Source organism: Staurois parvus, unplaced genomic scaffold (genome assembly GCF_062004578.1).
Source record: "Staurois parvus isolate SC_StPar_1 unplaced genomic scaffold, SC_StPar_1.0 ptg000931l, whole genome shotgun sequence".
NCBI lineage: Eukaryota > Metazoa > Chordata > Amphibia > Anura > Ranidae > Staurois > Staurois parvus.
Window position 1 is genome coordinate 1,545,886 of NW_028318727.1, and position 27,453 is coordinate 1,573,338.

At 45.4% G+C, this 27,453-nt stretch overlaps 1 protein-coding gene across 3 annotated transcripts in view; it reads right to left on the bottom strand.

The window, feature by feature from the left end:
* Positions 1–1,188: 1,188 nt before the first annotated feature.
* SREBF1 (sterol regulatory element binding transcription factor 1) overlaps positions 1,189–27,453 on the bottom strand; it is a 69,185-nt gene continuing 42,920 nt past the window's right edge. For 2 of the 3 annotated variants that reach the window (XM_089656732.1, XM_089656733.1), the window contains exons 10-19: positions 26,482–26,743; positions 25,885–26,051; positions 23,780–23,948; positions 22,365–22,473; positions 21,201–21,310; positions 20,277–20,409; positions 18,498–18,660; positions 15,551–15,742; positions 13,236–13,347; positions 1,189–5,734 (exon numbers count right to left, since the gene is read on the bottom strand). In XM_089656732.1, coding sequence (XP_089512858.1) covers positions 5,514–5,734; positions 13,236–13,347; positions 15,551–15,742; positions 18,498–18,660; positions 20,277–20,409; positions 21,201–21,310; positions 22,365–22,473; positions 23,780–23,948; positions 25,885–26,051; positions 26,482–26,743 — 1,638 coding nt within the window. In that variant the 3' untranslated portion in view covers positions 1,189–5,513. Of the gene's footprint in view, positions 5,735–8,629; positions 9,320–13,235; positions 13,348–15,550; positions 15,743–18,497; positions 18,661–20,276; positions 20,410–21,200; positions 21,311–22,364; positions 22,474–23,779; positions 23,949–25,884; positions 26,052–26,481; positions 26,744–27,453 lie in introns of those variants that run through there. The other variant, XM_089656734.1, reaches the window with a different exon arrangement.

Here is a 27,453-nt window from a genome sequence, read left to right on the forward strand (position 1 = left end):
TGACTATTTTTCAGTGCATTCTGGGCATTTGGGAAGGTCTGAGGTTATCTTTTAAAAAACGCTTCTAAACGCAAACGCACACAAACACGGTATGCAAATGCAGCTAAACTGATGTTTTTTAACCTACATTTTCCAGCAGTCAGTTTCCATCGTTAAGAGTTTCCCAAACGCCCCGTGTACATGAGCCCTTACACGTGCTGGTCCATAGGGGTAAATGAGTTTGCGGCGCGGCAAAACGGACGCCTCTGGTCGAGTCAGGAGGCGTTGAAGCCTCCTATTCTCGTCTATGGTGCCGCTCCACAAACGCCCGGCCGGTGTTTGCAGTGTGGTTGCGACGCGGTTGCAGGGCGTTTGCGGAGCGGTAACACCACTCAAACTGCATTATAGGCGTTTGTGGGGCGTTATTAACCCTCGGCAAACGCCTAGCAACCGCCGCTAAACCACGCATGCGGCTTTGCCGAGCGGTAAAAACGCTCCGCAAACGCCAAACCAACGCTTGCCAAACGCTATAGGGGTGTTTGGCAAGTGTTGGTAAAACAGCCAAGTGTGAACGAGCCCTAATGGTTGAAAAAATGCCTGAAAACTTGATGCTTAGGTGTGAATGTAGCCTAAATGTATTCTGCTAATTCATCTACTATTTATTTGTTTCAGGTACTTATATAGCGCCATCAATTTACGCAGCACTTTACATATATATTGTACATTCACATCAGTCCGTAACCCTCAAGGGGTGTACAATCTAAAGTCCCTAACTCATATTCATACATACACACTAGGGCCAATTTAGACAGGAGCCAATTCACCTACCAGCATGTCTTTGAAGTGTGGGAGGAAACCGGAGTACCCGGAGGAAACCCACGCAGGCACAGGGAGAACATGCAAACTCCAGGCAGGAGGTGCCGTGGCTGGGATTTGAACCAACAACCCGAGTACTGCCAGGCAGAAGTGCTAACCACTTAGCCACTGTGCTGCCCAAGGCACTACAAGGCAAAGTTCAGCCAATCTGAACTCTGATCCTCTTCCTCAGAAATGATCATGTGACCAAGTTCTTCAGACACATGGCCAACATTAAAGGGAACCTAGAGCAGCATTTTCTCCAGGACAGGAATGTTTTTCGGCTCGCTTAGTCTTTAGTGGTCTGAACATAATTGTTAATTGCTTTATGTCTGAAATAAGGAATAGAGTCGGTTTGGAAAGCAATAAACGACTTTATTTTTTTCCTTTGCATAAGAAAATTATAAATATCTTCATAAATCCTCTGTACAAAAAAAACACTTGGAGACTTAAGAAAATAAGATCTGGAACAAAGCAATACAATCAGGAGCCTGTTCCCTGTTCCCTGGCCCTTCTTGAACCCTCCGGAACTTTGGATGAGAGATTACCGCTGGCTTACCTTGGAGACTAGAGACAACAAAAACTAACAGGATCCTTATTACTGGACAGTTTCTGTTAGTTTCGGTGTAGAAACTTGGGGGTCACGTGGCCACAATTGTGAAATTTTGCAGGTTGGACCAGAATTTCAGGGGAAACAACTGAAGAGCTGTTGGCAATACTGTAAGAATCAAGAACTCCATATTGGCTGCAGGCTAAGTTGGCATAAAACTAATGTTTCCACGGTGGTTGGACAATTCTCGGGTTGACTTGTGTCCAGCTCCCTAAACCTTCAATGAACCATGAACAGCAGCAGTGAAAAGCCATGGCTATAGCCGTCCTGATGAAATTCACACAAATTACAGCAAGGATAGCAAATTGGAAGAAGTCTATGGACGAGTCAATCCATATTTTACTTGGTATTGGAAGGGTTTGGCCTTTGGAGAGATCCCATCTCCCTGCCCATTCAGGGCAATACCACCAGAATGGGCAGGGAGACAGGAGTCAACCTGAGTCAACTATCCTCACCTTCCCAGTGCTTCCAACCTTTTTCCACCACTCAAAATCCAGCATCGAAGCCTACAGGGTGTAATGACATCCCCTTCATTATGTAAGCCTGTTCCGTCTTAGCGATTGGCCGCTAGGCCTGAGCACTGCACCATGGGAGGTGGGTCACATGCTCCCTCATACCTGGAAGCACCTGGTACTATAGGGCAGCTGTGCAGTAAGGGGTCAGGGGGTAGGTGTTAGTGAAACGGTCTCTTTGTTCTAAATAAGGGTCTCTTCAAAGACAATACGTTCCAGTGCCTATAATTACATTTACCTCTGTCCCCCCAATGTCCACTGTCACCCCTGTAATGCTACTGGAAAATACTGGGTATGGTCAAAAGTTTCACACTTTGACACGCCCTCTGCCCTCATATGACAGCACTGGGGCCTGGCGATTGGCTGCACAGGCCCCAAACATGGCAAGGAGGCAGGTAGTTTTCACATGCTTGTCCACGCCCAGGAGTTCTGGGATTTTTACAAAGCAAAGCATAAGCAATTGGAGGTGGAGCTAATTATAGAAACTGGGTGGTGCTTAGAGGGGGGGGCAGGATAAAATGGCAGATTTGCTTTAAATCCCAAATGTGGCTTCTTTCAGTACGTGAACATCTGACATAAAGTGGTTGTAAACCCTCACATATACCCAGTGACTGGTCACAGGAGAAAACAAATCCTCTTACATAAGTTGTACCTGTTTACCTACTGCCCTCACTCCTCTACATCTGTTCAAAGTCCAGAATTTACACAGGATCTCTCCGCTCTGAAAAGCAGGGGGCAGGAAGCTGAAGTTACAGCAGTAAAGAGAGCTCTGAGAGCTGATTGGAGGGAAGTGACACACTCAGCTCACAGGAACAGGCTGTCACTCTGTTGGAGGTCCCTCCCATGTCACCATTCTCATGCTGATAGAGGAATGAGGCAGGAGACAGAAATGACGCTTAGTGCTCCTAATTGAGACAAGTATACACTATAGAGGGATATGCTTTGTTCATATTTCATATCTGAGGTTTACAACCACTTTAAATTTTAGTTTACTTGATGAACCATATAAAAGGACACACTGCTGGTTCTGTTTTGCATGTGCACCCCATGCATGTGTTGATTTTGTGAGCCACACCTAGAAGTATGGATCTTCAGAAGGCCAGTGATGTCTCTGCCCCTGCACACTGCTTTGTAACATGTTCTTTTTTCCTATACAACAAAGTACTGCACTCAGGAACCACCAATGCTATGCTTTTATCTTGGACCACCCTACTAGTCCCGGTGCTGCGACAGTGTTCAAAAACAAGGCATAGCTGTACAGAAGTCAGAATCTAGTGTGAGGCCCTGGAATCAGAGGAGGATACCTTTCATTCCAAAAGCTCTGCAGACTTTATATGGGTAGAAAAATCCAATGAGAATGCCTCACCAAAGAACTTGGAGTCCAAAATCTTTTTAATAATGGTGTTCATTCAAAAGAAGACACTATCACACAGGCAACGCGTTTCAAGGGCACGCTGGGTTACCTCTTTTTTTAGGGTTCAAATACTATATGTATGGGAGAACTGCTAGTATTTTGCTCCTTCAAAGCATATCTACTTGCCAATCCACCGCAGTACATATACTGCAATGGTGCGGCTCCTACAGGTACAGCGATGTACTTGTACGTCACTGCCTGTTTCCGGGTTTTGGACACACGCACCCCCACCGGGTTTTCCAGCAGATCCCAGCCCATGATTCATGGCTGGAACCTGCTGATCGGCTGTGTCCAATCACAGCCCAGAGCCCTGTGTTTGACAAAGGGCATGCAGAGGGAAAGATCACGGTTTCTTTTCCCTGCAAAGCAGGGAAAAAAAACATCCATTTACAGTAAAAAGCAGCACATATTACACATTGTTTGGCACACAACCCTTTGATTGCCCCTAGATGTTAACCCCTTCCCAGCTAGTGTCTTTAGTACAGTGACAGTGTAGATCACGGGGGTCAAACTGTCTGCCCTCCAGCTGTTACCAAAAACTACAAGTCCCATGAGGCATTGCAAGATTGACAGTTACAAGCATGACTCCCAATGGCAGAGACATGATGGGACTTGTAGTTTCACAACAGCTGGAAGGCTGTCAGTTTGACACCCCTGCAGTAGATTATTAGGGCTGATCACTGTATTAGTGTCATTGGAGAGGACAGTGGCAGTTAGTTCCCACACAGTGTCAGATTGCCCACAGCTCTATCACTGTCCTACTATAGGCTGCTGATAGCCACCATTATTAGTATATATAAAAAAAAAAAAAAATACAAATTCCAGTATATATACAATCGTTTGTAGATGCTATAACTTCACACAAAAATGAATATACACTCATTGGAATTTATTTTTTACCAAAGACATGTAGCAGAATACATTTTGGCCTAAATTTATGGAAAAAAATGATTTTTTTTTATGAATATGTTTTTATAGCAGAAAGTAAAAAAATATATAGTTTTTTTTTCAAAATGTTCAGTCTTTTTTTCTTTTCTATAATAAAAAAAATGAAAAAACCCAGTGGTGATCAAATACCACCAAAAGGAAGCTCCATTTGTGTAAAAAAAATGATATAAATATACATTGGGTACAGTGTTGCATGAGCATGCAATGGTCTCTTAAAGTACCACAGTGTTGAATAGCAAAAAAGGGCCTGGTCATGAAGGGGGTAAAATCTTCCAGAGCTCAAGTGGATATACTGTACATTTGCACCCCAAAGAAGTGATCAGTATACCTTTAAAACGTGTTGGAAGCATTATATTGTCTTTTTGTTAATGAACACCTTTGTCAAAAGATTTTGCACTCCGTTTTTTAGTCTGGTGCTCTCATTGGACATGTGGATTCCAAACCCTAAGTCTCCTAGTTCAGAGAGCAACCTCACCAGAGCCATTTGCACCTTGTATGACCCTGCTTCACCCTAGATCCATTGCAGAGTCAAGTCCAAAGCCCCAGGTTATTTTTCACTCAGATCTATAATTTGACCCTTCAACCCAGCTAAAAGCTGAATTTTGCGTGTTGACCTGAATTTGGGTTGTGCCCAAGAATGGTCTGCACCACTAGGCCTCATCTTTCAGGTATGTTTGGTTGGAAAAGCATCAGTTGCCCATAGCAACCAGATTCGTCCAGTTTCCAAGCCCTGTCCTTACTCACAGAAGAGGCCGACTGTAAGGCCTCCTTCACATTTACAATCGTTTTTGAACCTTCCTCCCCTTTACACAGCAATGGGCAGGTAAATTATGTAAAAATACTTTATATATTGAAGCTGTGTTATTTATAATTATACTGTTTGTTTTTGGTGAAGCTGTGGCCTAGACATGCCCGTTTGTATTGACTTTCCACCCTGTCCAGGCTTGTTCCTCACTCAGGAAGATGAAGGGCGTTAGGCTTCCACCTCATGACACTGGTTCCCATCAATAAAAAAAAAATGGCCACTCACAATTTGTCTAGGGAACAGGTACACTTTGAAATGCTAGCTGTGGACTATCACAGCCATTTAATTCATAGCCACCTCTTCATGTTTTGATTTCTGCATAGTCTGTAGAATGGAATACTGAGAAGATGTGTTTTGCAAAAGATCAATTTGGCGGGAGGTGAAGTCTTCCTAGCTGGAGGTCACAGCCGTGCTGCTGCCCAGAGTCAGGATGAACTGCTGACAGTCCTGCAGGGCGCGTTTGTCACCGAGCTTCTCTAGAGTCCGGGCCGCTTCGGCCAGCATACCCACCCTCTGCCCTGGGGCAGACAGGAATGATGGAGGCAGGTAGCGGCACGCAAGGAGGAGGGCTTCAGCATGCTCCCGCGTGGTTGGCGCAGCTTCTCGGGTGCCTGATGGGAACAAAGAGGCTAACAAGTCAGCTACTGCTCCAGGATCAGAATCAGAACATTCAGCCTTATTTATTAGAAAGTATCTAGAGGAAGAATCTTATTACCCAAAGCAACCTGGACCGTTGTTGTAAAGAATGGGAGGGGGGGGGGGGGTGGAAAAATTAAAAATGATTTGTTCCATCCCCTCAAACTCCCCCTTTAGCTACAAAGGCAGTAGCCAGAGGACAACATACTGGGGGGAAGGTGTTGTATGAACATGGCCTTCCTGGTACACAGGTGGAGAAAACCCACACGGGGAGAGTGTTGTCACTATACCTGAGGCATTCCCATCCTGGGTGATCCATGAGGTTCTCAGGTGGGTGAACGAATTGGTAAAGAACACAAAAAAAAGCAAACAAACAACATCGGTAGTTCGATGGACAGAGGCACCTGCTGTGCTTATTCAGAGGATAGGCATGAACAGGGGTGGACTGACCATTTGGAAACTCAGGCACTGCCCAAGGACCCAGGGTCAGTAAGGCCCCATGAGATACCCCTGGTACCTTTGAGTTTGGGCAAGGGCACAGGGGCCCCATGAGTTGTCAGTCCACCCCTGGGCATGAATCATCTACTAAAACATCAAAATTACTTTATTTCATTGAATAAACACATTTCACTAATTCGACGTTTTAGCAGACAACTTGTGTCCATTATTTGAATAGCCCAGCCTTCACGGGTTAAAACAGGGAGGACAGTGCCTCCTCCCTGCCTGTCAATTGCTCTCTGATGAGCAATCTGAGCATGGATACTTCTTCAGAGAACAATGCATGTGGAAACGAGGCTGAAGATCTACCATTGACTAGTGTAAGGGGCCGGCTTGATGGGTATAAATTGAATAGACTGTCCCTTCAAGTTTACCATACAAACCTAAGCAAAGGCTCCTCACTGGGGTTCATTATGAAGCTATAGAACCAAAGGATGTCATTTAATGTGAAAGAAGGGATTTGTTTGATAACTACCAGCCACAGTAGAAGTTCTAATGGACAAAAAAAAAAAAAAAAAATAATACACTTTAAAACAATTTAATTTTTCTGAAAATAGTTGGTACTTAATGGAAAAGCAGTCTAATTCCCAACCAATTGTGTATCATTTGGTAGTATGAAGTGTGTAGAAGTAGTAACCTAAAACCAGGTCAATGTGTACAGGTACCATAATCACTCAAATACCAACACCACACTCACATGGCTTGATGTCCAGCCGCTCCTGGGTTACCAAATAACTAGAATAGCATTCCAACACCCTCAGATTCAGCACTCGCCAGACCTGCAATGTTTGTGGCACAGCTGCCCAATACCAGTTGTCCAGGTAAAAATCACCAGGGGCCTAACCACCCTGTACAGATTTCCAAGCAACACACACGATTACTGCCTCACCTGGGACTTGTGACAAGGTCACACAGTCACAGGGAGTACTGACCTTCATAAGTCAGTGTGCCAAAAGACCTTGTCCTGTGTAAACCGGAGCTGTGTAACTGCTGGTATTCTGACCATGTACATTATCACGTTTGCTCTTTGTTTTAAATTGCTGTCTATAATGAAATGCCAAACGTGAAATCAGGCAAATCTGCCACAGATCAGTTTGACATGATTCGGCAAGTTTACAGCGAGGCGTTGTTTGAGGCGTTGAGTAGCGCGCACACACTTAAAAAACAGCAGAAGAATATCACAGGAAGACGAGCGATCAGGAAGACCTTCAAACAAGTTCAACCCCCAAAGATGAACATTCAGCTCAAAAGGTTTTGACAGCATTGCGGAGATCCAGCAGTGTGACCAGTTACAGGTTTGCTCTTTGTTCTAACTTGACGATATAGCAGAAGCAGTAATGCCAGTGGTTAGAATAGCACCAGTTGCACAGCTCCCGATATACACAGGACAATTTCTTTTGGCACACTGACTTATGAAGGTTGGTGTTGCCTGTGATTGTGTGGGCAGCTTTTTGCTGCCATCTGTTAGGTTTTTTTTTTTTTATTTTTTTTATTTTTTTGTAACCACCTAGGTCTTGAAACTGATACCACCTCGTACATGTGGGACATTAGAGGAAGGGTTAGTGTTAAAGTTCTACATTACTCATCCTTGTAATTCTAAAAGGAAAACTTTTATTTTAACTTTGGATAGAGTAAGGAAGAGCTATAACCTCTGTCAGATTTTTATTTTTGCCATCTGTGTCTCATTGGGGAGAATTATATTCACTTCCTGTCCCATAGGACAAACCGAAAGTGAGAGGAAATCCCTGCAAGTAAGGGAATCCCTTGGGAAGCACCAGGTCACTAGAACTAGTGTCCCCAATGGAGGATTCCCAACAACAACCCAAAATGTGGAATTTTCTTTTGAGCAGAGGATAGAGGGTGAATCCCAATCCTCCCCCCCCCCCAATGTGGGCACAGACACGGCAATAAAAACCTGAGAGGTGTTCTAATCCATCTCCACTATCACAAAAAAAAAAAAAAGTGACAGATCTAAGGATGCAGTTTGACACTTATGGTATTTGTGACAGCCGGCTAAGTGGCCAGGCAGCATCACCATGGATTGGAATTTTCAGTCACAATCTTCCATCACATTTTCCTAGTGAGTGGCTACTGAATTATTGGAAGTGGCCATGTTGTGCTCTAAAAACGTTTATAGGACCGCTATCCATGCCAAGCCTTCACCACCTTACAAGGAAGTGGCCCCATCACTGTACCCCTGTATGTAAGGGGTTACCCCTAATAAGCAATCAGTTGTTTCTCCTTCCATTCTCAAACCCATCCCATAGTAATAACAGCTGGAATCTGTTTGCAATGAGCAACCCTGACAGTTCTCCTTTCAGTCAAATTCAGTCCTTGGGCTAAGAACTAGTACAGAAGACAGGCAGCTGCAGTCAGTTCTTAAATTAAAAATTTAATAGAAACAGACGCTGACATATTTACAAGCGTATGCGTATGTTCCATCTTGGACTATCCGTGGCCCAGAGCAGCGTGTGGCCTACAGTATAGCAAAGCATCGCCTAACAAGAGTCCAACGCTCGCCCAACATCAGGGCTCTGCAAGTACAAGTCAATGCAATTCTACACACATCTCTATGAATAGCTGCAATTATTCCATAGCGTGACTGCTGTGTCCTCTGCGTAGCACACCTCCGTGGTCTGATAGAAAAGCCACCTCCGTGGTCTGATAGAAAAGCCTTGTATTCTAGTCCAGAGGGAGAACTTAGTGCACGTATTCATAGAAGACCAAAAGGACTCCCCCCTGTGTTCCCGAAAACGGGTCTTTACTGTGCCGACTTGAGACAATGGTAGCACAACTTCCATCTTCTCTGCCAAGTATAGATGAGGAACATTTTTCCTGAGATGGCCTCTGTAAATTTGTGGCACTGGGGCAGACCTCTGTTGCTGCTCCCATAGACAGAGGTTTATCTGCACCGAGAGGGGGCAGGGTGGGTGATAGGAGGTGACAGCAGATGAAGTGTCAAGAACAAAGGGGAGAGAGGCGGTCTCTTTAAAACGTCAGTGACTGTTATTGACAGGGCAGGGTCGGAAGTGTCACGCTGCAACTGACCAGCCGTGCTATATCTGCGAATAAAAGAGAGGCAGCTTCAGTATTGACTGCGCAAACATCCAATCATTCTACCGCCGTGCCATGCCAAGCCTGCTGACCTACAGCCAGTCTACTGGGGACTACACCAGCCCTACCATACAGTCTATCAGTCTGAGACAAACAAGCAGAAGGGAAGAAAATAAAAAAAAAAAAAAAAAAGTGGGGCTCCCTTCATGTAATAACATGGTACAGTGCCTACCTACCTCATCCTATTTGCACAGCAAAAACATTCACTATATTGCCAAAAATATTGGTCGGCCTGCCTCTAGATCAGGGGTGGGCAAACTTTTTGACTTGAGGGCCGCAATGGGTTCATATATTGGACCCGGACCAAGAGTAGATGAATGATGTGTATGTGTCATCCATAGTAAGTATAGTAATTAATCCCCCATAGTAATTCATCCCCCATATAGTAATTCATCCCCCCTATAGTAATTCATCCCCCCTATAGTAATTCATCCCCCATAGTACTATTCCCCCCCAAGTAGTAAGCCAAGTCCCCCCTGTGTCAATTCACTTACCTTTGCTCCGCGCGTTCCTCTCGCCGTGTTCCCGCGCTGTTCCGGTCTTCAGGGCGGACTGTGAGAGGAGCCTAGCTCCCCTCACGTTCGTCACGCTGCCCCGCCTACACACATCCTGACAGCCAATGTATCACGCTCCGCGGGCCGGATTAAAAAAGGTCCGCCGGGCCGTAGTTTGCCCATTGCTGCTCTAGACGCACATGACCTTTAATGGCCTCCCAGTCTTAGTCCGTAGGGTTCAATATGGAGTTGGCCCCGCCCTTTCCACGCACATGACCTTTAGTGACCCCCCCAGTCTTAGTCCGTAGGGTTTAATATTGAGTTGGCCCCGCCCTTTGCAGCTATAACAGCTTCAACTCTTCTGGGAAGGCCGTCCACAAGGTTTAGGAGGGTGTCTATGGGAAGGTTGGACCATTCTTCCAGAAGCACATTTGTCAGGTCAGGCACTGATGTCGGGGGAGGAGGCCTGGCTCACAGTCTCCGCTCTAATTCATCCCAAAGGTGTTCTATGGGGTTGAGGTCAGGACTCTGTGCAGGACAGTCAAGTTCCTCCACCCCAAACTGGCTCCTCCATGTCTTTATGGACCTTGCTTTGTGCACTGGTGGGCAATCATGTTGGAACAGGAAGGGGCCATCCCCAAACTCCTCCCACAAAGTTGGGAGCATGAAATTGTCCAAAATGTCTTAGTATGCTGACGCCTTAAGAGTTCCCTTCACTGGAACTAGGGGGCCAAGCTCAGCCCCTGAAAAACAACCCCACACCATAATCCCCCTCTCCACCAAACTTAACACTGGGTTTGGCGGTTGCCAGGAGAACGGTACTTTCCTGACTGCATTGTGCCCAGACACGTCCGTCAGATTGCGAGATAGAGAAGCACAATTCATCACTCCAGAGAACACGTCTCCACTGCTCTAGAGTCCAGTGGCTGCGTGCTTTACACCACGGCATCTGACACTTTGCATTGCACTTGGTGATGTAAGGCTTGGATGCAGCTGCTCGGCCATGGAAACCCATTCCATGAAGCTCTCTACGCACTGTTGGGCTCATCTGAAGGTCACACCAAGTTTGGAGGTCTTTAGCTATTGACTCTGCAGACAGTTGGCGACTTCTGCGCACTGTGCACTTCAGCATGCGCTGACCCCACCCTGTCATGTGACATGGCCTACCACTTGGTGGCTGAGTTCCTGTTGTTCCCAGTTGCTTCCACTTTGTTATAATCCCACTAACAGTTGAGCGTGGAATATTTAGTAGCCAGGAAATGTCCCGGATGGACTTATTGCCCAGATGGCCACCTATCACGGGACCACGCTTGGAGTCACTGAGCTCCTGAGAGCGACCCATTCTTTCACAAAACGTAGAAGCAGTCTGCATGCCTAGGTGCTTGTTTTTATACAACTGTGTCCATGGAGATGATTGGAGCACCTGAATCACATAATTTGGAGGGCGGGGCCAATACTTTTGGCAATATAGTGCAAGTTGTGTTTTCAGGTTGTGCTGAAATACCAGATTTCACCAGCAGGTGGCACTGCAGCCAAGCATCCCAACTGTTGAGAAAGCTCAAAGCCATGTCACCATATTTCTGCTGACAGATTTCCTGAAAAAGCCCTTTAAAACCCAACTGAAGTCCCACAGCTCACTCTTTGAAGTTCTGTAGCCCTATGCATTGAAATTTCTGATTTTTATTTTGAGAAAAAAAAAACCAAACAAAAAAAACCCTTCAAATACCTTTTTCTCTGAGTGAAAATTCTGCCAATAGCCCTCACACTGCAGTGCTCTGTACTGGCATAGCTGAGCAACAGCCACACCCAGGGGCGGACTGACCATTTGGAAACTCGGGCATTGCCCGAGGGCCGGGGTCAGTAGGGGGCCCTGTGAGATGCCCCTGGTACCTTTTTTCATAGGCTTTAAGTTTGGGCAAGGACACAGGGGCCCCATGATCCCCTATTGCCCGGGGGCCCCATGAGTTGTCAGTCTGCCCCTGGCCACACCTCTGATTATATGCATCCTCACACAGACTTATTGCAGAGGAAGAAGGGAGGCATGGCTGACTAGGTCTGTTACTGAGAGCACTGGGTCTAACTGGTACCCCCTGGACTACACAGTCATACTTAGAAATCCTGCACAACTACTATAATAAGAGGATGCCAGACTGAAAATGGAGGTTGTTCGTACAAATGTCTGACTGCAGATCTATTTGTGATTTAAATGGGGCTTTGAAACTAGCCACACTAGTCACAATCTGCTTTAGGTTCACCAATAACTATATGGAGTGTTAAAGCCCAACTCCAGGCAAACCTCTATCCCTTACTGTGGGGTCATTTAGGTCTCGGAGGAAGAATAAAAGGAAAATTTACTTACCCGCTTCTCTGCTCCTACCGGTAGCTACACTATTCCCCACAGCGTTTGCACCCCAGCGGTCCTGACATCAAGACCTGAGCAGCATCATTAGCCCTACTCTGAATGAGACATAGGAACAGTCCATTCCTAGATCGGGGGGGGGGGGGCAGAGCAGCAGAGGATCAGGCAAGTTAAACTGCTTCTCTCTCCTAGCTAAAATGAGCAGTTAACCTCCCCTATAAAAACACTCACACTTACTTTGACTCTAAGACCCCAGTCACATTGGGTGCGACTTGCAAATTGTATGCAGAATCGCACCCTATTGTCCGCAATTGCAGCGGTCATATCAATGCAGTCCTGACTTGGTCGCACCAATTTCTAAAGTAGAACATGCACTACTTTTGGTGCGATTTGCATAGACATCTGTGTCAGAGGTCTTACAAATCACACCTGAAATAACCATGTCCCCCGACTCTGAAACCAAGCGACTTCACTGTACGTCATGCGATTTCAAAGGCGGGCTTGATGGGACCGAGGTGTAAACATGCTAAAGCAAAGTACACACGGGTCAGACATCAGGCAGTATTAGCCAGTTCAATAGAAACGGTCTGACATTCGACCTGTTTGTACAGAACAGCCGGTTCGGCTTCTGTCAAAAGGCACATGACCGAAAAAGGTCTGCTGTTTGGCTTCTGATCAGCACTCTCAGCCAATGGCTGAGATCGCTGACGGGTTTGTTCTGGTCGGGGGTGGGGCTGCCCTGTCAGTACAGCGATCTCTGCTGCGCTATTGTGTTCTAACACTGCTTGTGTTACTACAGCGATCTGTACTTGGTGTGTACGAGGCTTTACTGGGCATCTTCATTAAAGCTGGTTTCAGAATTCTGCAAAAATTAAATGTAGGGCCCTTGGGGGCCCAGAGGATGAGTTTGCTGGCAGCTCCTTTATAAAAAGGCATGGAGTCAGATCTCTACAAACAGAACAGCCCAGGGACAGAGAACATGAGCTATAGGATTACCTACAGACTACCCACCTTCTTTACTATATGGAGGTACCCTTCTGCGCAGGCTCCGGTCCAGCAACTGATGCGTTCGAGTCGGGCTGGCCCCCGCCATGAGTCGAGCTGTGGCTTCGTGAAGAAAGTCCTGTGATGGGACAAGTCATATGAAAAAAAGAAGTGGTATTTAGGGTGTTAAAAAACACTTTTTAAAAGAAGATCTGGCACCCTGCCCATTCAGAGCAAAGTAATCAGCCACCAACTGGACAGCCCTTTGCACCCAACCAGGGGTGGACTGACAACTCATGGGGCCCCTGGGCAATAGGGGATCATGGGGCCCATGTCCTTGCCCAAACTCAAAAAAGCCTATGAAAAAGGTACCAAGGGCATCTCATGGGGCCCCCTACTGACCCTGGGCCCTCGGGCAGTGCCCGAGTTTCCAAATGGTCAGCCCACCCCTGCACCCAACTCACCACCCCTATGCCCATTGCTGCCTGCTGGATCCCGGTGTCTAATCCCAGGCAGGCCTGATTGGTTCTTAATGCACCCAATCACCAGGAAGGGGTGAAACACTGGCACATACCCAGAATTGAGTGTGCTGATAGGTGACTGGAATGCCAGGGCAAAGTGTCAGCTCTCTGGTCAAATTCGCTTTAAAGTGGAACTTCACTGACAACATTGACCAATTTTAATCCTTAGTCCTCATGCACACGGGACATTTTTACAGCGGCTGTTTTTGGCTTTTGACATTTTTTTCTACAGACAGTAAACACCCCAGCATGTTATCCTATGTGTCCATACACAGACTAATCAGTGGGTTTTTTTTGGCAGGGGCGTTTTTTGGCTGGAAAATCCCCCCCCCCCCCTCAGAACTAGTGGGTTTCTAGAGGAGTTTAGCTGTAGAAATATGCTCTAATGCTGAAAAACGCAGCAAACCAGAGTTTTTGAACTTTAGCATTTAGCTATGTTTTTACTTTTTTTGCTAAAAAAAAAACACTAAAAACTCACGTTTCCAATTGGACTTTACAAATACAACATTACCAGCGTTATTAACCACTTCCCTGTCCGGCCCATGTACATAAAATCGGCCAGACAGGAGCAGTGCAGGAGGGGGTTGCCGTTCACAAACGGCAACCGCATTTACAGTCTGTGCGTGCTCCCTGGGAGCATGCGGCACTGCAATGCGGTGCCTGCTGTGTCCTCTGGACACAGCGGAACACGGATCGCTGTATGGGACCTCCGTGTGAGGTCCCGATTCATGTCATCACTGTTTGGCCAATCAGTGATCACATGAATAGTAGGAAGCAAGATGTCACTTCCTGACATTGCTTACTACTAGTGAAATCTGTGAATGATCACAGAGGTCACATGGTACAGGGCTATTAACAGCCTTGTACCATGTGGCAAGCTGTGACCAATCACAGCTCTCAGTATTTTTCAATGGCTGCAGGAATGCAGCCAGAGAGGAGAAATGATTGCTTTTATATCCTTTATGGGTGCAAAAGCAATCAGTGTAAAAAACCTTTATCACCCCCCACTAGTACAGTGTCACTATGGTGACACTGTACTGCTAGGGTGACTATGTTAACATTTTGAAAAATAAATTTCTGGTTAAAAAAAAAAAAAAAAAAAAAAAAAAAAATCCCAGTGTTGAATAAATACCACCAAAATAAAGTTTCATCTGTCACCACAAAAATGCTAAAAAATTCATATGGGTACAGTGTTGCATGACTGTGCAATTGCCAAAATGTGATTGCGCTGGAAGCTAAAAATTGGCCAGGACAGGAGGGGGGGGACTTGAAGTGGTTAACAACGCCCAGTGTGCATGGAGCCTTATGCTGCTAGCATCAGTAAATAAAAACGTATATTATTTAAACTTTTTTTTTTTTCACATTTCTTCAGTTACTTGGTTTCTATACCTAGGCAAATTCTGTCATACATACCACAGATGTCTTCAGGAGGGGTTTTCTCAGATAAGCACACCTTCCTGTCTGCATGCCCAAGCCAAGGGTAGATGGATTCCAGGCATTAAATTGCTGCATGCCCAAGCCAAGGGTAGACGGATTCCAGGCATTAAATTGCTGCATGCCCAAGCCAAGGGTAGATTGATCCCAGGCATTAAATTGCTACATGAAAACATCTGCCCTTACTTAAGATGGCCACTGCGAGAAATGCTAGGGGGCGTTTTTCAAAGTGATTGCTCAACAAAAAAGCATGGAGGAGTTTGTGTTAAATATTAAAATGAATTAAATGTTGGTTTTTGATTTGTGGTGCCCAGATGCAGTGAAGTTCCGCTTTAAGCATTTTATTACAATGATTGCAGACAGAAGTCACGTTAGCGGAACACTTACCCTGCGCATGGTGGGTCGGAAGGATTGTGCCAGTCTTCGCAGGCTGCTCAGATCCAGCTGAAAGCCCCTGAGCTCCTGGGGGCACGCCGGGTGGATGAGGCTCGGCTGTTGCCCCGCCGAATTCTGCTGTTGCTGCTGCCAGATGTTCGTCCTGGTCACCAGGAGAAGGTCACACATTAGGAGCTGCACCGCCTGCGGGAGACAGAGAGACCATTATTCAGATGTGGCAGGTGGGGAGCCAGCCAGCGCTAAGAACAAGGCTGGCTGTATTAATTACACCGCTGTAATGGCTGCGCACAGCTAAAACGTATCATGTATGCCCGGAATCCCAATCAATATTCCTATTATCTCTCCCCAGCGACCAACTATGTCAATATATCATTATCACATCTGTTGCCTGGTGACAGCTCTGGTGGCCATTTTGTACAGTGAGCCATATTTTCAGGAACTGCTGATTGCAACTCTGGTGATTAAAAAACGCAGCACTATGATTTATGGACATCGTTATGCAGGTGGAACGGTTGCCTACAACAACCAATCGGCCTTTTTTGTTTTATTGAAGCTTAAATTGGCTGTAAGCAGCAAATGGAAAAATGTAAGTGAGCCCCTTTATGGTTTGGTGTGTTAAAGGGATGGCCAACAATTGCTTTGACCCTTCCCAATGGCGGCCTACAACAGAGGAGAGAAGCAGAATTGCCACAAGTGAGCTTGGATCGAGGGAATTCGATTATACTGCATCTTGTGCTGTGGCGTAGACCATGGTCTATTTAGTGCACACATATGATACACTTCATGGCATTCAGAGAACAATCAACTAGAATAGTCCCTCAAGAAGCTGAAAAGCTATTATCCCTTTTAATGTCATACGGCCAAACGCTAGAATCCATTTTTTTGTGGAACAAAATCCAAACTCAAGAAAAAGTTGTAAGCTATACACGGCAAGCTTGGCCCTCCATCCAATCTCCCAAAGACCCAGGGATTCAAGCTGGGGAAACGTATCCCAAAGAACGAGCTCCAAGACCTATGCATGTGCGTGTCCCATTACTGCCCTCCCCAAAAGACCTGGGCTTTGGACTCTTTACACACTTGCCTCATCGCTACCTTTCCCCAAAGTCCAGGTCTTTTGGAGGGCAATAAAGGGACAAGTGTCCTGAAGACTTCAGCTATAGGGTTAGCAGTTGGCCAAGATTCAGGACTTGTGCACACTTGTCACACCATCTCCCCCCCCACCAAAGTCCTGGACCTCAATGCCTGTGCAGAGGGCTACAGAAGGACAAGTGTGCACAGGCATTGAGGTCCAGGACTTTGGTGGGGGGGGGGGGGGGGGGGGATGGTGTGACAAGTGTGCACAGGTCCTGAATCTTGGGTCTACAGGAGAAGGAAGTGGTGGCATGGACCCTAAAACCCTGATCTTTGGAGTCTTTACATGCTTGTTTCATCGCTACCTTTCCCCAAAGATCTGGGTTTTAGGGCCCATGCCCATCTGTGCCACCACTTCATTCTCCTGAAGGTCCAAGATTGAGGACCTGTGCACACTTGTCACACCATTGCCCCCCCCCCCCCCCTCACTAAAGTCCTGGGCTTCAAGGCCTGTGCACACTTGTCCTGCTGCAGCCCTCTGCATAGACCCTAAAGCTGAAGTCTTCAGCACACTTGTCCCATTGCTGATTTTTCCCAAAATGTTTTGAGGGCTTGTGCACACTTGACCCACTTCTTCCCTCTTACAAAGTCCTGGGCTTCAAGGCCTGTGCAAAACTGGGCTTCAGGGTCTGCAGAGGGCAGCACGACAGGTGTATTCAGGCCTTGAAGCCCAGGATTTTGCACACTTGTCCCATGTCTTTAGTACACTTGTCCCACAAGACTTAAGTTATCAGGGCTTTTGCACACTTGCTCGTCTGTTTGGGAGAAGGGGGGGGGGGTCAAGTGTGCAAAGGCCCTGATAACTTAAGTCTTGTGGGACAAGTGTGCAAAAACGTGGGCTTCAAAGCCTGAGCACACCTGTCGTGCTGCTGCCCTCTGCACAGACCCTGAAGCCCAGGCGTGCACAGGCCTTGAAGCCCAGGTCTTTGTAAGAGGGAAGCAGTGGGTCAAGTGTGACAAGCCCTGAAAACTAAGTCTTTTGGAAAAAAGCAGCAATGGGACAAGTGTGCTGAAGAATTTGGCTTTAGGGTCTGTGCAGAGGGCTGCAGCAGGACAAGTGTGCACAGGCCCTGAGGACTGAGTCTTTGGGAGGGGGAAGCAGTGAGACAAGTGTGCACAGGCCTTGAAGCCCAGCTCTTTGGGAGAAGGAGGTGGTGGGTCTCCAAGGCCTGTGCACACTTGTCTCACTGCTTCCCTCTCCCAAAGACCCAGTCCTCAGGGCCTGTGCACACTTGTCCCGTCACCACCTTTCCTGCAAAACTTGGCTTTCTGGGTCTGTGCAGAGGGCAGCAGCAGGACAAACGTGCACAAGCTCTGAAGCCAAGTCTCGTGGGAAAGGTGGGGAGTCGGCTCAGACAGTAAAAGATCAGGTTTTAATCCTTTCCCTCTCTACTTAAAAGAGGACTGGAGTTCAGGCTCAGCTTTCAAAAATGTGAAAAGTTTTGGCTCAAGATTCCATAGTGTATGCATTCTAGATTTATTGTATTTGGAGGTTCCGATGCTAATGAAGGCAAAAACCAGAAAAAAAAAAAAAAAATTTACACGCCAAATGTCCACATTTTTCTGCATTTCTCTTGTCCAATCAGATCTTACCTGAGCTACTCATCAAATGGATAAGCACCAGATGTCGCAGGTTAGGTGCTGCCTCTGTATTGCACTGCAGGCACATTGCACACAGGGAATAGAAAATGCAATGCAACTACAATGCACCACAGCCACAGCAGTGTCAGCGGGAGGCGAGAACAATGCCACCTAGACGCAACCCCCCCTCCCCCCAAACTCATCTGTTCTGTACAGCTCTCCTCACCTTGTCTATGTTGGCATTACTAGAAGGGCTGGAGTTCAGGCTGTCTCGCAGGTATCCACTGGCCTTGTCACATTGACTCAGGCTGACCTGAGTGCTGTCCTGCTTCCCCAGGAGCATCCTTACTGCTTTGAAAGCATACAGGGCAGCTTTAGGTAGAGGGTTTCTGGGGGGGGGGGGGGGGGGAAGAGGAGAAGAAAAAAAAAAAAAAAAAAAAAAAAAAAGTTATTTAAACTTTTTATCCTTTTATAGTCATGTATCCATGCATGTTATTAGATACCAATTTAGTTATTCATTTATTTTTACACAAGTCATAGTTGTCTGCTCTGTGCAGTAATCTTGCCCAGAGCAGTCCTCATCCTTCTTGGGTCCCCCACTGGAGCTCCTGGCCCCTCCCTGCTGCAGAGTGCCCCCTTAGCAAGCAGCTTGCTATAGGGGCACCTGAGCAGGCTCGATCCTGAATCGCTACTCTGCATCTATTCACACAGACAGCTGTTGCTCTGCCCCACCCCACCCTTCTGTCCTCATTGGCTAACTGGCTGTGAGTGACAGCAGTGGGAGCTAATGGCTCCTGTCTCAGCCCATGAGGAGGGAGAGTCCCCAGAGAGCCAAAGCTATCATGCACATTGCATTGTGGATTGCAATAGGGCCCAGGTAAGTATTGGAGGGGGGGGGGGGGGGGTGGGTTATACACACAGAAGGTTGTTTACCTTCATGCATTAAGGAAAAAACCTTGAGCCTTTACAACCACTAAATCTCAATGAAAATGCCACTTTCTGCTCTTACACTGCAGTGCTGGCAGAGGTGGGTAACAAGCACACCGCTCACAAATATCCTCACACTTATTCCAGAAAAAAGAAGGGGGGGGGGGGGGTCTGGTAAAGAAAAAAGAAAAAAAAAGGATCTAAACGCTGTGTACTTCCCTTCTCTCCAATTGTCCAAGGGGCCCCTCACCAGCACCTTCTCCCCAGCTCTCTGGTGCTCAGGTATCTGCACAGGCTTGGGATGAAGCATCATCCTGGCACAGATCATACCAGCGATGTAATCTATGCTGCGCACGTGCAGCTCAATTTACATGTCACAGAAAAACTGAGCGGGCAGGTAGGTGTATTGTATTGCCAGAGACATTGCAGGTCTCTTCTGCAATAGTCAGTCTGTCTGCTGATAAGTTTTAAAACATACTTTCAGTTCTGCTTTGTAGTGGTTGTTAAACCCTAAGACACTCTTATACAAAAGTGAATTGCCTCAGGTGATCGAGATAAAAAAATCCTTCTACACAAGTTGTACCACTTTATCTGCAGCCATCTTTCCCCTACATTCAGAGTGTGTAATTTACATAGGATCTCAACTCTGGAAAATCAAAGGGTGGGGAGCTGAAGTTACATCAGTGAGGAGAGTTCTGAGAGCAGATTGTAGGAAAGACTCTGTACCCCCCCTTCACACAGCACACAGGAACAGAGCATAGGCTGTCAGTCTGCTGGAGGTCCCTCCCGTCACCATTTTTCTCTTGGTGTCAGGAAAACTCATCAGAAGTGATTCATGCTGATAGAGGAACAAGGCAGCAGACAGTGACACTTTGTGCTCTGGATTGAGACAGGTACACTATAGATTGATGCGCTTTGTTCAAGGTTGTCTGAGGTTTACAACCACTTTCAAGTCTAAATTTTTGGATGCACTTGGTCCAACTCCGGTACTATTTGGACTGCACAGTAAAAACCATGGGGGGGGGGGGAGAAAGCAAAAGCCAAGCTGGGTCTATTACCCACAATCCCCATCACTCACTCTGTGGCATGCAAAGATTTCGGCATGTATTCTACCACTGGGTAGAGACGCTGTGCTGCTTCATCATCTCCCTGAAGCCGGTTGATAGCCACGATTATGATAGAGGCCCACCACTTGGCCACGGGGTCAGTTCCTGTAAAGGAAAATCATCATTATTAATTGAGCAGTGGACATAAAGAAGCAGGTTGTGATGTCACTGTCCCATATACCAAGAGGGCTGAACTACAGAAGACCAAATCATTGTCTAGTCCTGGGTTCTCCAAACGTTCAAAGCAACGGTCCTTCAGACTGTAGGAAGGCAGGACTGGCCAATGGGGGTAGAAAATGTCTCAGAATGTGTTGTCAGTGGAGGCAAAATAATGACAATGCTTGTGGGCAGTAAGAGGTTTTGGTATTCATGAGACGAATGAGCTCCATTGTTGGTGTCAGTGGAAGGAATAGTGCCCCATAGTTACCCATCATTGGTATTACTGGAAACAATCCCCACCATTGGTGTCATTGGGAGGAATTGTGCTCTGTGGTGTAAGTAGGACGAATAGTTCTCCATCTTTGGTGTCAGTGGAAGAAATAGTGCCCCAAGGTTGGGCTAAAGAGAGGACCACATTCGGCCTGCAATTTGGAGACCACTGGTCTAGGGCACAAAGACATCTAGGACTGGACCTGCACACAATCTCACTTTCAGAAGGGACATAACCGTCACAAAATTTATACTTTCTTGATCCCCAGCATTAGATTTCAGTCACTCTGGCGTTTGTAACAATGTTCAGAAGTTGGAACAATGGAGCACCAATTGGCGGTTTTGAAGGTGGGAAGCAAATACGTGCGTGCCGTCACTGTGCACATATACAGGACACAGAAAATATTGAAAATCACATTTCACCTGTAAATTTTGCTCATTTGTACCAGAAGAGATCTGGTGCTCACCTGTGACGGCGGTCATACTGGAGCTGATAGAAAATGTGTGATTGGGCACAGCAGCGTTGTCTGAGCACCCATTCAGCAGCTGTAGATACTCTAGAGCGTCGGAGAACTCCCTGTATAGGAAAAAAAAAAAAAAAAGCCATGCAATCTTCTACTTTAGGAAGGACTCCTCAGAGGAGGATAAAAAAAACCATACCACATTTAAAGCCCAAGTGCAACCAAAATAAACAGCACAAGGGACACAACTTACAGCCTGTAGGATTAATCACTTGTGCAGATTCCAATTCTTTTAGTTGAAATCCTCCTCTACTATGCTATAGCATTTATGATAGAGAAGAGGACTTAAAAAATATGGAGGATAGGCAGATGAAAGGTCCACCTCCCATTTAGAGATCCCGCTTCATTCATAGAAGCTGTAGTACGGATTCTATGAATGGAGGACCTGGGTGGAAAGGGGTAGACATGGTTGGGCTCAGGACAGGAAAAAAAAAAAAAAAAAAAAAAAAAAAAACCCCTCACAGAAGAGAAAATCAGCACAAGGAACACATCCTGGCTCATTGATATCCCTTGTGCTGATTTTTTGATTTTTGGCTGCACTTAGGCTTTAATAAAGCTTTGCAAAAGGGCAACGCTGAAATTTAAACTGCAGTGACCCAACATTACCAGGATATTAGGATTTGATGCTATAGGTTGCTGAATTTTTGCCATCATGGAGCCAAGCAAAATGTGGAGAATGGAGTGCTAAAAGTGTAAATACATTTCTCTTATTTTGGATAGAGTAGGGAAGTGTTAAACCCTCTGACAAGTTTCCTCTGTTTCTACTGGGGAGATCCCTCCTCGACTATTGTCACCCAGGCAGAAAGTGAAGGAAATCCAAAATTTGGAATGATCATGACCGCAAGGAGGTGAAGGGAAATCTTCCAAATAGGGACAACAATGGTCAAAGATGGAAATTTCCTCTCACTTCCTGTTTTGTCTCCGAGACAGGAAGCAAAATCTTCCTACCCGGACAGACCACAAAAAAAAAAAATTATATTATATATTCATATTCTCTTTTACATGGATTTAAACTCTAGCCTACTGAAAACATTTTGGCTGGACATACACTGGCAGTTAGGAGGCTGGAAAAAGTCAACATTTACTTTCATACAAAACAATAAGACTTACCCCTCCCCATCAGTCATGGGTTTTCCCTGTTCTGGCTGCGCCACGCAATACAAAGCCTTTTCCAGGAGATGTTCACGGAAAGCCTGAGTCACCTGAGCCAGAGGGTCCACTGCACAAACAAAACCCAGTCAGTGATGGAGGTCAGCTTTAACCGCTTGCCTGCCAGGGCAATTTTTTAAATTTTTATATATATTTTAAACCACTTGCCACCCCGGCACAGTACTATGGGATTTCATTGTATACTACTGGATTTACTGCGGCAAGGCATCACCTAAAGGCTCAGTCATATACTAATACACACGTGATGGAGCCTGCAACACGCCCCTACCTGTCACCACTGTGTCCCACTCTACACAGCAGATCACCAGGGGCGGACTGACAACCCATGGGGCCCCCAGGCAATAGGGGATCATGGGGCCCCTGTGTCCTTGCCCAAACTAAAAAAACCTATGAAAAAAGGTACCAGGGCCATCTCATGGGGCCCCCTACTGACCCCGGGCCCTCAGGCAGTGCCAGAGTTTCCAAATGGTCAGTCCGCCCCTGCAGATCACTGTTACTGGTAACAGGGCATCATGTGATTGCTATGACTGGTCACTGCGATCACATGATAACAATGTAAACAACCTGTCATTAATGGCTTTCCATGCATGAACAGCTTGCTTACTGTTGTGATCGGCTCACAGCAATCACATGGTACCTGGATACCTGTAGCATGTGATTAGCTTAGCCAAATCACAGATCACAATCAAAAGCACGCAGTCCATGAATGGGAAACCCATTCATGACAGCTAAAGCTATTGCTTATATAGGGTTCTTCATTGTAAAAAGGGTAAATAATAGAATATATTACACACACACACACACACACACACACACACACACACACAAAAGGGGCCATTTGTACCATCCTGGTATTTTAAGGGCCTCAAGAAAAAGATTGTATGTAAGTACTGACAGCCTTACTATAACAAACGCAAACCAATCTACACTTATTGGAGTTGTTTTTTTTTCCCCAGACATGTAGCAGAATACATTGTGGCCTACATTTATTAAGGAATAGAATTTTATTGGAGGTTTATAACAGAGTAGAAAATAGTTTTCAAAATTGTTTTAGGTTTTTTTTTTTGCCTTTTGTTTTATAGTGCAAAAAATACAAACCCAGTGGTGATCAAATATCACCATAAGAAAGGTCTATACTTGGAAACAATATATATATTATATAAATATGGATATTAAATGTAATTGCCATTTAAAGTAGCAAAGCGCTGGCCATGAAGGCGGTAAAACCTTCCAGGACTCAAGTGGTTAAAATCTGCATTTTTTTTTTTTTGCTAGATTACTTGGAACCCACAAACATTATGTCCCTCATCTATGATTTGTACAGATCAGGCTGATGGGAAATGCACTAGAGGTACCTGTACTGCCAGCTGTACTGTACATGGTATCCCGGGGGGAGCTCCGCACACTCCAGTCCCCGTCTACAAAGAAGCGATGGCCCAGAGGATGGCACAACCACTGCATGGCGGGAGGAATGGTGACACTCTGCGCCAAGCACACCTGGCGGGCACTGCATAGGAAGAAGCGCTGTAGAGAGAGAGAAGTACAGGGTCAGAGTAAGGGGGTGGCCTGCAGACAGGAGACAAGTTATTAATGGTGGTCATCACACAGTTTTGGTAAATCGAAAGAATGTTGTACACAGGGGTGGACTGACAACTCATGGGGCCCCGGGCAATAGGGGATCATGGGGCCCCTGTGTCCTTGCCCAAATTCAAAAAAGCCTATGAGAAAAAAAAAAAAAAAAAAAAAGTACCAAGGGCATCTCATGGGGCCCTCTACTGACCCCGGGCAGTGCCAGAGTTTCCAAATGGTCAGTCCGCCCCTGGTTGTACAATCAGATTGTATAGTGTATGACCAGCTTTAGAGAGACAATCTATAGATATTTACATGCATAAAAAGTGGCCCAAAAAAGGATGATCAAGAGAAAAAAAAAAAAAAAATCAGGAGGATGCAAAGACTGAGGGGAAGGAGCACACGGCACATCAGTGAATGTGAATGCTTTAGATGTTGCAGCAGTCTTCCATGAACAAGATCAAGCTATGCCAATATGTGACCCAGGCATACCAAGATGATGGCCAAACAAAATCATTTAGCCAATTCACATTGTACACAAATCTTACCTGTACCCCTTTCAAAAACGCACCTACATGCCATGCACTTCTCAGAGGATTGTGACATTTCTATACACACTTTCATCCTCCAAACTGGAAGCCTCCCAGATTCACATTCCCACTCTTCAAGAGCCTTCAGTGATAACGGCTCACAGTGCTATGCATGTTTTACTTACATTTCTAAAGCTGGCCATAATGGGGAAAAAAAAACAAAAACAAAAAAAAAACAAACAAAAAAAAAAACACCAAACAAAAAACACCAAACAAAAAACACCAAACAAAAAACACCAAACAAAAAACACCAAACAAAAAACACCAAACAAAAAACACCAAACAAAAAACACCAAACAAAAAACACCAAACAAAAAACACCAAACAAAAAACACCAAACAAAAAACACCAAACAAAAAACACCAAACAAAAAAAACCAAACAAAAAAAACCAAACAAAAAACACCAAACAAAAAACACCAAACAAAAAACACCAAACAAAAAACACCAAACAAAAAACACCAAACAAAAAAAACCAAACAAAAAAAACCAAACAAAAAAAACCAAACAAAAAACACCAAACAAAAAACACCAAACAAAAAACACCAAACAAAAAAAACCAAACAAAAAAAACCAAACAAAAAAAACCAAACAAAAAAAAACAACAAACAAAAAAAAAAACAAACAAAAAAAAAACAAACAAACAAAAAACAAACAAAAAAAACTTTGGCAGGTTCAGCAGGGACCGATCCAATTTTGATCCATGCATGGGCAGCCTGGATCTACAGATTGACTTCTGTACGACCAACCTGTTGGGTTTGTCCCAAATAATCAGTGACGCCAGCTATAGCCAGCAGCACTGATCACTGTATTCGGATGGCAGGGAAGGGTCCCTGCCTTAAGAACACAATAGCACAACAGGAGGATTCCCCCATCCACATCAAATGTGTGGATGGAGGAAATCAGATCCATCTTTGTTCAAGCTGCTGGCTGAACAAAACCACCAACACCCAACCACAAAACCCAACACCCAACCACAAAACCCAACACCCAACCACAAAACCCAACACCCAACCACAAAACCCAACACCCAACCCGATTATGGGATAATTTATCAATGTATCAGACTAAAACCAGTTTCCTAGAACCACCAATCAAATTTCCTGCCTTTTCTCCCAAATCTGTTTGCCATTCCTGACAAACCTCAAGGCCTGCTACCTGACACAAATGTAATATTTCCAGACAGGCAAGTATAGAACAAGGGAGTAGGACAAAGTAATGACATCACAGTGGACTTAATGTATACATTTTTGTTACTTTTGTCCGAGTCTAGCTCTATGTTTGTCCCAAGCATGTTCTCACCGCCAGGAAATGGAAGCGACGATGCAGACTGGCTTTGACCCGCAATGCCGCTCCCACGTAGATCTCTGCAAGCGTGGCTACCGAGATGGTGTTACCAGCGCAGTCTGCCAGGTTGACTGCACTCAGCGCCATATTGATGGCAGATAGATGACCTCCTCCGTGCTTCCCTAGAGAAGGGAAAAAAAAAAAAGTATTAGCAGGCTGATCTTTTATGGCCAAAGAAACAGCTTTTTGTTTAATACCGCAGAGCTGTATATTATGCCACAAGATCCAATCAGAATATTTTTTTGGATTCCCCATAGCAAGGTGTAAAGTTGACTTCTGATTGGCTGCCATGAGTTTCATTGTACACTACTGGATGTACAAGTTCAACCCCAGCCATGCATAGAACAGTAAAGGATCAGAACCTCTATCAGGTTTTTACTACTGTGTCCCCATTAGCGAGATTTTCCTTCACTGGGTCTCTGACACCTTGGAGAGACGTATTGGCGAAATCCTGTTAAGAACAGCAATAAAAACCTAACAGAGGTTCTAATTTTTCCCACTTTACTCAAATCTATATTTTTAAACCACGCAGTGCCATCTGATGCAACATACCGGTCATGTGCAGCTGGTGGAGGCGGTGGTATACCAGGGCAGCCTCTCTGCAGCTCTTCCTCACATCGTCCTTCAGCTGATGGTCCCTGCGGAATCCTCCAGCTCTCCCAGCTAACCAGCATCCCACCCAGAGCCGCTGAAGGACGTAGCGTATGACGCTCCACATTAGGCTGCAGCAAAGGTCAAAGTTAGACGTGGGGAGAGGTCGCCCCAGAGCTTTCAGGGCTTTCCAGAGGTGAAGCGAGGCCTGGGCAAAGTCTCCCTGTGATGAGAAGACGATAACATCACTCTTACAACTTCTGCAGAATGCATGGAAGGTCAAAATGGTTTCAAGTAAAAGGTTTAACAGGAAATACAGTGGAAAAAAAAAAAAAAAAAAAGTGCAAAACCATAAAACCCATTGATAAACAGAGGCCACTGCTTAAAGGGCCTAGTCCATCATTTTGTTTCATCCTACACCCATACGTGTGTGGGTGTGCATTTACATCTGGAGGAAAAAGAAATTTAATCTCCAAACACGGAAAGGTTTCTTCACAGTAAGAGCTGTGAAAATGTAGAATAGACTCCATCAAGAGTTGGTTGTGGCCAGCTCAGTGGATTGCTGTAGGAAAGTCCTGGATTCTTTCTTGGATACACAGAATATAACTGGATACTAAGATTTATAGGTAAAGTTGATCCAGGGATTGCCTCTGAGGATCAGGAAGGAATTTTTTCCCCTGCAGGAGTAAATTGGATCGTGCTTTGCTGGACTTTTGCCTGCCTCTGGATCAACTGTGGGTGTAGGATTATATATATATATATATATATATATATATATATATATTTATATTTGAACTGGATGGACTTTTGGTTTGTTTTTTTCAGCCAGACTATATAAAATGAAATATGGTCCAAACTTCAGGTCTAAGGGCATGTGTCATCATTAGACTACAGCTAGGAAATTAAAAAAAAAAAAAAAAAAAAAAAAACTGA